The sequence below is a fragment of the Ochlerotatus camptorhynchus genome, unplaced genomic scaffold, assembly GCF_037179485.1.
Source record: "Ochlerotatus camptorhynchus isolate MF236.1 unplaced genomic scaffold, CSIRO-AGI_Acam_v1.1 ptg000084l, whole genome shotgun sequence".
Classification (NCBI taxonomy): domain Eukaryota; kingdom Metazoa; phylum Arthropoda; class Insecta; order Diptera; family Culicidae; genus Ochlerotatus; species Ochlerotatus camptorhynchus.
In genome coordinates this window covers 2,080,054-2,093,917 of record NW_027040574.1, presented here as the reverse complement: position 1 = coordinate 2,093,917, position 13,864 = coordinate 2,080,054, and the positions used below count along the sequence as shown (strand labels likewise).

General features: G+C 36.5%; 2 protein-coding genes across 2 annotated transcripts in view; both read right to left on the bottom strand.

The window, feature by feature from the left end:
* Positions 1 to 13,864, bottom strand: part of LOC135698325 (tRNA-specific adenosine deaminase 2) — a 151,409-nt gene that overhangs the window by 70,143 nt on the left and 67,402 nt on the right. The gene's annotated exons all lie outside the window — the stretch shown is intronic.
* AdipoR (adiponectin receptor) overlaps positions 5,938 to 13,864 on the bottom strand; it is a 47,480-nt gene continuing 39,553 nt past the window's right edge. The window contains exons 4-5 of the mRNA XM_065218230.1: positions 6,907 to 7,100; positions 5,938 to 6,830 (exon numbers count right to left, since the gene is read on the bottom strand). Coding sequence (XP_065074302.1) covers positions 6,690 to 6,830; positions 6,907 to 7,100 — 335 coding nt within the window. The 3' untranslated portion in view covers positions 5,938 to 6,689. The remainder of the gene's footprint in view (positions 6,831 to 6,906; positions 7,101 to 13,864) is intronic.

The window sequence follows — 13,864 nt, the reverse complement described above, 5'->3', positions numbered from 1 at the left end:
GGTGCACGCAACTTCTTTCTTTCCCGAATTTGTTCCTCATTTTCATTGAACCCGTATCGTGATCGCTGCTGCTGCTTCTGAACATCGTTTCCCGTTGCATGCTCTCCGCTACTCCTGTCGGTCGTCGGGGTCGTCACGTCCATTTCGTTTTCTTCATTCAACATCTCCAACCCCGTGTCCGTTTCCTGATCGCTAATGACAAACGACGCACCTTCCACCACTACACCAGCATACGTACTGCTGCTGTTTTGTTTTCTTTCACTTTGCTTTCCTTTTTCCTTCAGTTGCTTCTCCGGTTCCTTCCGAGCCTTCCGCTTGGGACAGGAAAGCTTCCGGTGTCCGTCCGCTTTGCACAGAAAACATTTATCTTTGTTGCCATCATAAAAAATATTTCCTTTGCGATTGAAGAAATGTAATGACGTGGGGATTTCCTTCTTCACATCCATATATATACCGCGTATCCCTGTATATACCTCAAAACACAGATCAGTTGGAAATTTCTCCCGGATGATGCTTTTAATTTTCCCATATTTCCCCAGCACTTTATCCAGCTCGTTGTCGGGTACCTCTGGTGGCAAGTCATACACACGCACATATTGAATGAATTCACCAGCATGCGACATGCGTACCTTTGCCGTCGTTCCATTCGCATAGTGGAAGATTAAATCCTCCGAATTGAATGTCAGAGCATGGAGCATCGCTTCCTCTGATTTGAACTTCATGAAGACTCCCCTTTCCTCACCAATGCGATAAACAGCTTCCATTTCAGCCGGATCCGCGTCGAGTGCTTTGGCGAAATTTACTATCTCTCCGATGTTTGGTTTAGCATCACAATGGCTGAAGCTAAACTTGATGGTATTTTTTACTTCACACATCTTGCACCGTAGCAATAAAAGGCACCGAACTGCTAGCAACAAACAAAGAGCAACTATATAATAGCAAGTCTCGAAAACAGGCTATCGCGTGGTTCACAACGAAATAAAAAATCGACTGCTGCTGTAGACAGCTGTGGGACAACTGAGCATGTTTTATCAGGTGCATTCGGCCGTTCGAGGAAGTCAAGTGCTCGAAAGAGCTGAGGAATATTTCGAATATTACCATCCAGAAATTAATACCGATTGGATATTCTGAAGCATCAGGATTGAATACTGGTTTTCGCATTTGCACGTCCTGTCGTCTTCGTGTTGATAAACAAGCTCTTTTCATCTCAAACGAGGAACAGCATGTTGCCGGAAGCTCAAAGATGCCAACTACAGTGATAGTACCTGTCGTACCGAGCTGTGAAAGCCTTACAACTGTACCATCAATGACATCAGTTACTTCAGTTCAATCGTACCAAGAATTTACTCAACTAGTCAACATCGAGATATTCAACCGAGGCATTGCAGGAATCCAGGTATCACTGATAGACGTGGGAAAACTCAACTACATCCACTACCCCGAAAAGAAGCACCGTGAAATCAACGAAGGTATTAGAAAGAATCTTTTCAACTTCGAGCCTGAGGCTGACGAAGTGAATGAACTCAAAGAAGTTTTAGAAAACATGAAGGAAAAGTTTTCCAATGCATCCACTGCAAGAAGTGAAAAATTATTAATTTTATCGTTATTGCCTTATTCATAATCAACACAAAAAGTTATGGATCAATTTAATGCTAGTAGATATATTGCAACAGAGGCTAAGTTGATAAAGGAAGGTCATTCGTCAAAAACCGCAAAATATGGCACAGCCTTAAGTGATGAAACAAAATTGGCAGTCATAAATTTTTTTGAAGATGATGATATAAGCCGGGCAATGCCTGGTCAAAAAGATTATGTGTCTGTGCAGAAAGAAGGAAAACGACAAGCCATTCAAAAAAGATTACTAATGATGACTTTGAGAGAAGCTTATAAACGATTCAATGAAATTCACTGCAATGTAAAAATTGGATTCTCTTCATTTGCAAAACTCCGCCCTAAGCAATGTAAACTTTTAACCAGCTCTGGAACCCACAATGTTTGCGTGTGCACAACGCATGAAAACATCAATCTAATTTTACACAGTTTGAAAAAGCTTAACCATTTAAATGATGTAAAAACGTTCACTGACAGCCTACTTTGTGAAAACAAGACAACATATTGCTATCTACGGTGTTGTGAAGATTGTCCAGACTCTTCCGCATTAGAAAACATTTTATTAAAACAATTAGAGGAAAAATGCATTGATCAGCTTTCATTTGAACAGTGGATACCTGCTGCTCGAATGTTCAAATTTTCTCAACAGCATAGCGGCACTCTATGAAAGTCATTAGGTCGTATGAATAAAAGCGTTTACTTTACTTTTCCCGTAAAAAAAGCACGGGAAAGTAAAGTAAACTCTTTTTATTCATACGGCCCATTTTAAGCCACTCGAAGAAACATGGTTGCCAGCTAGGTTGCCAGTGACATTGCCAAAAGATCGCTCAAAAACCGTGCTGCTGTTTTGACAGAAATTTTCTTTGCGCGTCTCTATCAACCTCTCTGGGGAGAGCGAGGGGAGAGGGAGTCACCTACACGGTAAAAAAGTACCCAAAAGTAAGCTTGTTTCACTCATATCGGCTCTGTAGTGCAGGAAACCAAGAGTAGGTATGTCAAGTTGGTCAAAGTAGTTTTGATTTACTTGTGTGCAATTCGTATGGAATTTTCCACTAGTCAAAAAGTTGATAACCGTTGACGTTTTCAGGAATAGTTCATTTCTGCGCGTTGTTCGTTGGGGTTCCCTAGCCTTTTATTTGTTATGGTGCGAGGTCGCTGAGGACATGAATCGTCAAGTGCAGCAATCTTCCAGCAAATCATGGAAGATATTTTAAAGGGAACTGAGTTTGTGTTTGTCTATCTTGATGACGTATTGATTGCAGGAAGGACTACAGAGGAGTGTATGAGTAAATTGGAGGAAGTTTTAAAACGGTTATCGCAGACCCTTATAAAGGTTAACTATAAAAAGTGCAAATTTTTCGTAACGCAACCACCGTTTTTGGGGCACATAATTTCAAATAAGGGTCTTTTGCCAAATTCGGAAAAAGTTTCTACTATACAAGCTGCAAAAAATCCTGAAAATGTGAGCGAGCTGAAAGCTTATTTGGGGCTTCTCAACTATTACAACAAATTTTTACCCAATCTTTCCATTACATTGAATCCTTTGTATGGGTTACTTAAAAAGAATGTTACGTATGAATGGAGTTGTGAGAAATCTTTTCAGGAATCAAAAAGTAAATTACTTGCTGCAAATATACTTACCTTTTATGATCCAAAGAGACCTATAATTGTTAGTACGGATGCTTCATCGTATGGTTTAGGTGGAGTTATTTCACACATGATCAATGGAAAAGAGCATCCCATATGGTTTACTTCGTTTTCTTTAAATAATGCTCAAAGAGTTTATCCCATCCTCGTCGCCACTGTAATATCCTTCTTTTTAATAAACAGTAGCAACAGAAGAGAGCTCATTTATTTCCTCTTGGTATCAGTAAACCTCGTACACGAAAAGTATCTTCTTCTTTGTTTTCTTCTTAGACAACTCTTATCGAAACTTGTCAGCTAGCGTTGATGATAAGAGGGGTAGGATTCCTACACATTAAATCAAATTCACTGCAAACTGAGTATATTACAGACAGGACCCAAAACCGAAGCCGGAATGGTGGTTTGCCCACCGGTATTTTCGGAACGACTGACACGAGGTACACGTTCTAAAACTAAAGTCAAGAGTGAGTCTTTATTTCTCAATTCGCTTATATCTATACAAAAACCTATGACCCAGAGCCAAGACAGTAAGCCGGTAGTTAGCGTAAATAGTCATAGACGGTTTTGATTAAATTCAACAGAGAAACATGTATGAGGGAAGAATTACAGAGCTTGATTGGTTTATTTGAGGAAGATAACTTTAGAAACGTATTGCTACTTCTAAATCCAGGCTAAGGACGGGAAGTCCTGTGCTGTACGAAGCAGTCGCCTCCATTCCCCTCGATCCATAGCTACAAGTCCCTAGTTGCATTCCACCTGGTTGATGCCCGTTGCGCGCCTTTTCGTCTTGGTCCAGTCGGGTCGCTATCAAGAACCATTTTCATCGGGTTCGATATACTTACCATAGAGGTAACTCTAAGACGAGAAGGTCCCTAAGAAACGTGCTCAACTTTTTGCTCTGGTACTATCTTCGGTCCCAAGCTAATCGATTCACCCCTCGAAACATAGGAAAATCCACTAACCCCTCATTCTATCTGTCAAACTTTCATAGCGAATCAAAACAACTAGAATTTGAACTAGAATGGGATACGTTAATCGATTTGCTTGGGACCAATAGGCTAGTCAAGTAGTGAGCCAATTTAAAATCGTTAGTTTCCACCGGTTGTTCTTACTGTGGTTCTCCCATACGCCTCCTCCACGTTCCGTCTTCTATCTGCACTCCACCGTAGATTGTACGCAACACCTTCCGTTCGAATACACCAAGTTGGTCCTCCACGAGCATATTTAAGGTCTCGTGGCCGTAGAGGACCACCGGTCTAATCAGCGTCTTTTAGATAGTCAGCTTCGTGCGGCGGCGAATTTTATTCGACCCAAGCGTTCTCCAGAGTCCAAAGTAGGCATTATTCTCTGCCACAAAGCGTCTTTGAATTTCTCTGCTGATATCATTATCGGCGGTCACCGGTGAGCCCAAATACACGAACTCGTCGACCATCTCGATTTTGTCACCGTCAATCTGAACTCGGTGTGGGAGGCTAACATCGTCTTCCCTAGAACCTCTTCCTCTCATATATGTCGTCTTCGATGCGTTGATGGCAAGTCCAATTCGCACATGGCTTCAGCCTTCAGTCTGATGTACGTTTCCACCATCATATCAAAGTTCCGTGCCAGGATGTCGATATCAGACCTGCAGCCTAACATTATTCAAGATCGTTCAAGCCTACTTTTTATAATAAAGTGGACCCATCTTTGGCTCACTCTTGAAAAAATCGCTTTTTTTTCATAGTTCTGTGGATCCTTAGATATTCTTCACACGGCCATGTGCATGAGCATGATTGACCACCCACGGTTGCTACTCTGTTATTGCCAGACTACCTGTAATTACACAGAGAACCAATAGACGATGGGACTAGCAATCATCATCAATGTGTAAAAACTGGTGATTCCAAATTAGGCAATACCAGCGCCAGCCGCGCCTGAACGCAGGTCAAGAAAGGAATGGGTAGGAATGTATTGACGTGAAACTCGCTTTGATGGAAGCCGAGGAGTCCTCTGCAGTTCCACGAGGAATCACAGGGATGTTGGGTAAGAGAGTTGGGTTTGCAGCAAGGTTAGTTTTGGTAAACGATAAGCTAAATTGATGTCCTAACGATCATATAACGCGAAGCAGCTTGGGATTGAACCGACGGTCTTCTGCTCAGTAAGCAAAAACGGCAGATGAGCTCCTTTTTAGTCATCGAGTTGCTGTCCATGTAGTCATGTTAACAAATAAAACGAATGAATATTCTTGAATGTGGATGGTCGTGGGGTTCGTTGATTTTCCCATGTTTCGAGGGGTGCATCGATTAGCTTGGGACCGAAGATAGTACCAGAGCTGAGCCAAAAAGTTGAGCACGTTTCTTCGGGGCCTTCTGGTCTTAGAGTTACCTCTATGGTAGAAGTGCCTCTCCGAGTTATTCTGATTGGCCGTGCGTCATTTGTTGAGTCCTTTGTACATGTTTAAGTGGATGCTGCTTGTACTAATGCTTCGGAGTCCGGAGTAAGCGAAATGTTTAGCCAGGAAAATTTCGAATATGTACACATTGAGAATGTCCATCAGTTGTTTCGTATTCCATAGCACATACACCTTTTTTATTGTTTTGTATTATTTTCTGCTACGATGAATCAGCAGTATGTATCATGAATAAATTATGCGTCACAAGAGTTTTTGTTTTTGTTTCTTGTTCTCACGTATATGTTCTATGCTTTTTATATGTTTCATTTTTTCACTTTTACCGCCATATTTAGCAATCTTTTGTTGTCATTTATTCAATTAACTTACCTCTGTCCTATGTTTATATATGTGTACGTGTTTTCTGCTTGCACAAACAATTGTATTTTTAAAGTGATTCTATCTTTTTCTTCTTCTTCTTCTCATATCTTATTGACTTATTTCGTAATGAAAAATAGTTTCGTTTTATTAGGAAAAATACTACGAAAAAGCATTCACCATTATCCTCGCTTACGGTCGGAAACGTATTTTTCCTATAAAAACACATTTTTTGTTTTGTTTGCAAAATGCGGTTCGATCGTAAACGAGAATATGGGTGTTTGTATGCGTCGCGACTTCTCGAACGGAGTGGCAACGCTTCGCACTGCGACTGTGTCCATTCCGGTGAAGCAAGTAGCACTCCGTTTAAGTAGTGTTGTTGTTTTGTTTAGAGAAGATGAAAGTTTAATGACTTGGTTGATACTAGGGTTCGTATAACATATATTAGTTTGTGTACATTCTAGAAAACAAGAAAAATATTAAACAAATTTAAAGAAAAATCATCTCTGCTGCAAGATTTCCTGTATCTACTTCAACAAAAACGGGGCTAAACATAAATTAATCCAAGAGTACATATTTCTATATAAGGTATTAGATTTGACAACAAGTTCAACACAGCAAAGAAAGAATGGGAAAACCGAAATCAGGCTTTTGCATTCATCTAGAGCGTTTAGACGTAGGAAGAGCCTCAAAAACTGATCGCCGGATGTTGGTGTGGGATGTCGCACTCGCCGACCGTAACCCGGTACATGGCCATCTCGCTGATTCCGTGGTAGTGCACGAAGGCGGCCACCAGCACGAGCACGTGGAAAATCTGATGCGATTGGAACTGTACACGAACAACACCAGTGCATAAGTTAATAATTAGATGCATTTTCTTTTCTTGATTTTCGTCAAACACTTACCCAAATGTCGCACTTTCCGGGGAACCATCGTTCGGGCACTCGCAGGGCGTAGAACAGGGCTCCCAGAATGTACAGCAAGCCCATCAGGATCAACCAACCGAGACTGGCCTGGGAGTTTTTGCTGAACCAACCCTCCATCAGGACGTAGTGAATGGCCGGGATGATGCCGGATAGACCGAAGCTCATGAAGACACCTGCAAAAAAGCATCACATCATTATCAAGTCAGTGCCCAGTGTTAAACCGGGGATTACTCCGTTTGGCATTTAGTCGTTTGACATAACACAATGGAAACGATACAATTTCAATGCGGTTTAATAGAATAGAAAGTGTCAGACGGTTAGTTGAGTATCAAATTGCAATTATTGAATTTTAATTTCATTGGCTGCGTGAAATAGGAACAGTGACAAAGCGCCAATAATTATTACAACTTACAACTTGTAGCGTGACTCGGTGACACCCGGGCGGGCGAATGGTTTAGGAGTCACCCCCTAACTGTCAACCTTTTTGAACTTCGTGAAATATCGTGAACTTTTTCAACCCTGCTTTGAAGTTATTTTCTGACTGTTTCCGAACTCAACGCTAGGGACAGAAATTCACCCATTTCCCCTATCCTTGGCAATCCTTGTCTACGTTTCTTTGAATCATTATTTAATCATAAAAGTGCTACTCCAAGCAATCAAAGCAAAAATCCACCCAAGCAGGACCATTATGCTAAATTGCCTAGTTTGAGATCACCAGCTTTTACACATTGAGCATGATTGCCAGTCCCAAACATCGTCTATTAGTTATCTGTGTAATTACAGCTGATCAGGCGGTCAATCATGCTCATGCTCTACACATTTTATTGTACGATAAATTATTTACATTTTTGACCACAATAGACTTGAAGTGTTATGAATTTTCTCCCACTATTCAAAGAGTGTTCATACAGTTTTGCAGGTTTATGAAACTTGTAAACAAATGTTATAAATCCTATAGCAGTGGCAATTATAGCAAAGGCAATTTTAGGTATCCATTTAATTTTGGGCTGGTTAAATTGTTCATATCATTTTATATATTAGGGGAATTCACTATGCGCATCGTAAACATATACAGTATCTTAAAATATCAGTGTCCATTGGAGTGTAATGGAAGTTTACGCATTTACGAGGGTGTATACGTTTACGATGCGCTTTTTGACGCAGCGCCGAATGTTTCTTTCCCTTCATAACTTAAAAAAATAAAATTTTTCTTGTTCCTTCTTAGAAGCATTCTGAAATTCTACGAAGTTTTCTAAAATTCTACGAAAGTTTCTATAATTCTACTAAGTTTTCTAAAGTTCTACGAAGATTTATAGAGTTCTACGCTGGTTTTACGAAGCATTCTAAAATTCTACGAAGTTTTCTAATGTTCAACGAAGCTTTTTAAAATTCTACGAAACATTCTAAAATTCTACGAATCTTTCTAAAATTCTACGAATCTTTTTAAATCTTATGAAGTTTTCTAAAATTCTAGGAAGCTTTCTAAAATTTTAGGTAGCTTTCTAAAATTCTACGAAGATTTATAAAATTTCACGAAGCTTTCTAAACTTCTACCAAACTTTCTACAATTCTACGAAGCTTTCAAAAACTCTACGAAGCTCTATAATATTCTAGGATTTTTTTTTAATTCTACAAAGCTTTCTAAAATTCTACAAAGCTTTCTAAAATTCTACGAAGCTTTCTAAAATTCTACGAAGTTTTCTAAACTTCTACCAAACTTTCTAAAATTCTACGAAGTTTTCTAAAGTTCTAAGAAGCTTTCTAAAATTCTACGAAGCTCTCTAAACTTCTACGAAGCTTATCAAATTCTACGAAACTTTCTAAAATACTACGAAATTTCCTAAAATTCAATGCAGCTTCCTACAATTCTACGAAGCTCTCTAAAGTTCTAAGAAACTTCTAAAAATCTACGAAGCTTCCTAAAATTCTACGAAGATTTCTAAAATTCTACGACGCTTTCTAAAATTCTACGAAGTTTTCTAAAATTTTACCAAGCTTTCTAAAGTTCAACGATACTTTCAAAAATTCTACGAAGCTTTCAAAATTCTACGAATTTTTTTTAAATCAACAAAGCTTTCTTAAATTCTATGAAGCTTTCTAAAATTCTACGAAGCTTTTTAAAATCTTATGAAGGTTTCTAAAATTCCATGAAGCTTTCTCAAATTCTACGAAGCTTTTTAAAATTCTACAAAGATTTTTTAAATTCTAGAAAGCTTTCTAAAATTCTACGAAACTTTCTAAAATTATACGAAGCTTTCTCAAATTCTACAAAGCTTTCTAAAATTCTACAAAGATTTTTTTTTAACTCTACGATGATTTCTAAATTCTACGAAGCTTTCTCAAATTCTATAAAGGTTTCTAAAATCCTACGAAGCTTTCTAAAATTTTACGAACCTCTCTAAACTTCTACGAAGTTTATAAAATTATACGAAACTTTCTAAAATACTACGAAATTTTTTAAAATTCAATGCAGCTTCCTAAAATTCTACGAAGCTCTCTAAAGTTCTAAGAAGCTTCTAAAACTCTACGAAGCTTTCGAATATTCTACGAAGCTTTCTGAAATTCTACGAAACTACCAATCAGTGATCGATGCACTGATTGAGAGAGAGAGAGAGAGAGCAAAAGAGAGCCCACACAGTCGGCACTGCCGCGCGACGTGTAGCTTGGAAACAATCGGGTACAGTCATAAATTATTGACCCGGTAAAACGACACTTTCATGGGAAAGTGCTTATGCAAATGCAACGGCCATCGGCTCGATGGGTTGCTGACTTATTGGAAATAAAGTGGGTTTTCTAACATGTGCGATACACATGTTACAAACGAAACTTTCCAAAATTCTACGAATTCTAACGTTCAACGAAACTTTCTAAAATTCTACGAAGCTTTTAAAAATTCAACGAAGTTTTTTTTAAATCTTATGAGGATTTCTAAAATTCCATGAAGCTTTTTCAAATTCTACGAAACTTTCTAAAATTTTACAACGATTTTTTTTTTTAAATTCGACAGAGCTTTCTAAAATTCTACGAAGCTTCCTAAAATTCTAAGAAGTTTTCTAAAATTTTACCAAGCTTTCTAAAGTTCAACGATACTTTCTAAAATTCTACAAAGCTTTCTAAATTCTACGATTTTTTTTTTCAAATCAACGAAGCTTTCTTAAATTCTATGCAGCATTCTAAAATTCTACGAAGCTTTTTAAAATCTTATTAAGGTTTCTAAAATTCCATGAAGCTTTCTCAAATTCTACGAAGCTTTTAAAATTCTACAAAGATGTTTTAAATTCTAGAAAGCTTTCTAAAATTCTATGAAGCTTTCTAAAATTCAACGAAGTTTTCTAAAATTCTACGAAACTTTCTAAAATTCTACGAAGCTTTCTAAAATCCTACGAAGCTTACTAAAATTTTACAAAGCTTTCTAAATTCTACGAAGTTTTCTAAAATTCTAAGAAGCTTTCTAAAATTCTACAAAGCTTCCTAAAATACGAGGATTTCTAAAATTCTACAAAGCTTTCTAAAATTCTACAACGCTTTCTAAAATTCAACGAAGCTTTCTAAAATTCTGTGAAGCTTTCTAAAATTCTACGAAGCTTCCTACAATACGAAGATTTCTAAAATTCTACAAAGCTTTCTTAATTCTACGATTTTTTTTTTAAATTCAACAAAGCTTTCTAATATTTTACGAAGCTTTCTAAAATTCTACGAAGCTTTCTAAAATTCTACGAAGCTTTCTAAAATTCTACGAAGGTTTCTTAAGTTCTACGAAGCTTCTAGAATTCAACAAAGCTCTCTAAAGTCCTACGAAGCTTTCTAAAATTCTACGAAGCTTTCTAAAATCCTTCAAAGCTTTCAAAAAATTTACGAAAGTTTCTAAAATTCTACGAAGCTTTCTGAAATTCTACAAAGGTTCCTAAAATACGAAGATTTCTAAAATTCTACGAAGCTTTCTAAAATTCTACGAAACTTTCTAAAATTCTATGAAGTTTTCTAAAATTCTATGAAGCTTTCTAAAATTCTACGAAGCTTTCTAAATTCTACGAATTTTTTAAAATTCAACAAAGCTTTCTAAAATTTTTCGAAGTTTTCTAAAATTTTACGAAGCTTTCTAAAGTTCAACGATACTTTCTAAAATTCTACGAAGCTTTCTAAAATACTACAAAGCTATCTAAAACTCTACGATTTTTTTAAAATTCTATAAAACTTTCTAAAATTTTACGTAGCTTTATAAAGTTCTACGAAACTTTCTAAAATTCTACGAAGCTTTCTAAAATTCTACGAAGCTTTTTAAAATCTTATGAAGTTTTTGTAAAATTCTACGAAGCTTTCTAAAATTCTACGAAGATTTCTAAAATGTAACGAAGCTTTCAAAAACTCTACGAAGCTTTTTAAAATTCCACGAAGCTTTCTAACGTTCAACAAGACTTTCTAAAATTCTTCGAAGCTTTCAAAAATTCTACGAAGCTTTTTAAATCTTATGAAGGTTTCTAAAATTCCATGAAGCTTTCTCAAAATCTAGGAAGCTTTTTAAAATTCTAAAAAGATGTTTTAAATTCTAGAAAGCTTTCTAAAATTCTATGAAGCTTTCTAAAATTCAACGAAGTTTTCTAAAATTCTACGAAACTTTCTAAAATTCTACGAAGCTTTCTCAAATTCTACGAAGCTTTCTAAAATTCATCAAAGTTTTTTTTTTTATTCTACGAAGATTTCTAAAATTCTACGAAGCTTTCTAAAATCCTACGAAGCTTTCTAAAATTTTACAAAGCTTTCTAAATTCTACGAAGTTTTCTAAAATTCTAAGAAGCTTTCTAAAATTCTACAAAGCTTCCTAAAATACGAAGATTTCTAAAATTCTACGAAGCTTTCTAAAATTCTACAACGTTTTCTAAAATTCAACGAAGCTGTCTAAAATTCTATGAAGCTTTCTAAAATTCTACGAAGCTTCCTACAATACGAAGATTTCTAAAATTCTACGAATCTTTCTTAATTCTACGATTTTTTTTTTAAATTCAACAAAGCTTTCTAATATTTTACGAAGCTTTCTAAATTTCTACGAAGCTTTCTAAAATTCTACGAAGCTTTCTAAAATTTTACGAAGCTTTCTTAAGTTCAATGAAACTTTCTAAAATTCTACGAAGCTTTCTAAATTCTACGATTTTTTTAAATTCAACAAAGCTTTCTTAAATTCCATGAAGCATTCTCAAATTCTACGAAGCTTTATAAAATTCTACAAAGATTTTTTAAATTCTAGACAGCTTTCTAAAATTATATGAAGCTTTCTAAAATTCAACGAAGTTTTCTAAAATTCTACGAAGCTTTCTAAAATTCTACGGAGTTTTCTGAAGTTCTACGAAGCTTTCTAAAATTCTACGAAACTTTCTCAAATTCTACGAAGCTTTCTAAAATCCTACGAAGCTTTTTAAAATTTTACGAAATTTTCTTAAATTCTAGGAAGCTTTCTAAAATTCTACAAAGCTTCCTAAAATACGAAAATTTCTAAAATTCTACGAAGCTTTCTCAAACTCTACGAAACATTCTAAAATTCTACGAAGCTTTCTTAATTCTAAGATTTTTTTAAAAATTCAACAAAGCTTTATAAAATTCTACGAAGTTTTCTGGAATTCTGCTAAATTTTCTAAAATTCTACGAAAAGCTTTCTAAAATTCTACGAAGTTTTCTAAAATTCTACGAAGTTTCTAAAGTTCTACGAAACTTTAGAAAATTCTACGAAGCTTTCTGAAATCCTACGAAGCTTTTTAAAATCCTATGAAGTTTTCTAAAATTTTTGTACTCTAAAAAAGTTTCTTGAATTAACACTCTGTTCTATGAACTAAAACGAACTCGTGGGAATTTATATCATCGTCTAACAACGTCTAAGATTTTGTCATAGCTAATGCAAACTAACTACTGCATTTCTAGCAAGATAGCTATAATTTTAGAATTTCCTATAACTCATCAAATGTTCCAAAAAAAAAATGTTAATGCCATCAACTTCTACAAACAAATTCAATTTGTTAAAGTTCACTGAACTTCTTCCTCCTCAAAGCTCACATTATTCAACCAAAATCTCAGTATATTCATGATTTGCTTAAAACTTCCGGGAAGACCCCAAACCATTCATTTGAATTTTGCTGAAAATCTTTCCAAAACCAAGTTGCTAAAACTTCCAGAAAGCTCAAATTATCTAATAAACTGCTACGCATGAGCAACATTAACATGAGCATGATTGACCGCCCACGGTTGCTACTCCGTCATTGCCCGATCAGCTGTAATTACACAGCGAACCAATAGACGATGCTTGGGACTAGCATTGATCTTCAATGTGTAAAAGCTGGTGACCTCAAAGCAGGCAATACCAGCGCCAGCCGCGCCCGAACGCAGGTCAAAAAGGAATGGGTAGGAATGTGTTGACGTGATACCCGCTATGTTGGAAGCCGAGGAATCCTCGGCACTTCCACGAAAAATCACTGGGATGTTGGATAAAATGGTTGGGTTTGCAGCAGGATTCGTTTTGGTAAACGATAAGCTGAATTGATGTCCTAACGATCTTATAACGCGAAATAGGTAAGGATTGAACCCACGTTACTAGTGAAACTAGCTCCTGATATTACGACGCACCACGTGAGACTAAGTTTTTGTAAGATAACTAAGATTATAATCATGATGTCCTACTCAGTAAGCAAAAACGGTCGCTCTATAGCCACCGAGTCCCTCATATCACATCATACAATATACGATCGCGTTGTTGTTGCAACCATTTATATCCGGCACCGACGAGAAATTCTGCTACGAAGATCGATAAACTAATAAGCCCTGAAGTTCTAGAGAATTTAACGATAGTCCATGATCGTCTACGTAGTTCCCTGAGCCTCTACAAAGTTTGTTGAACTTCTACTTTGTAAAGTTCGTAGTTCCCAGAAGTTTAAAAATTCTTCTACTTCTATGA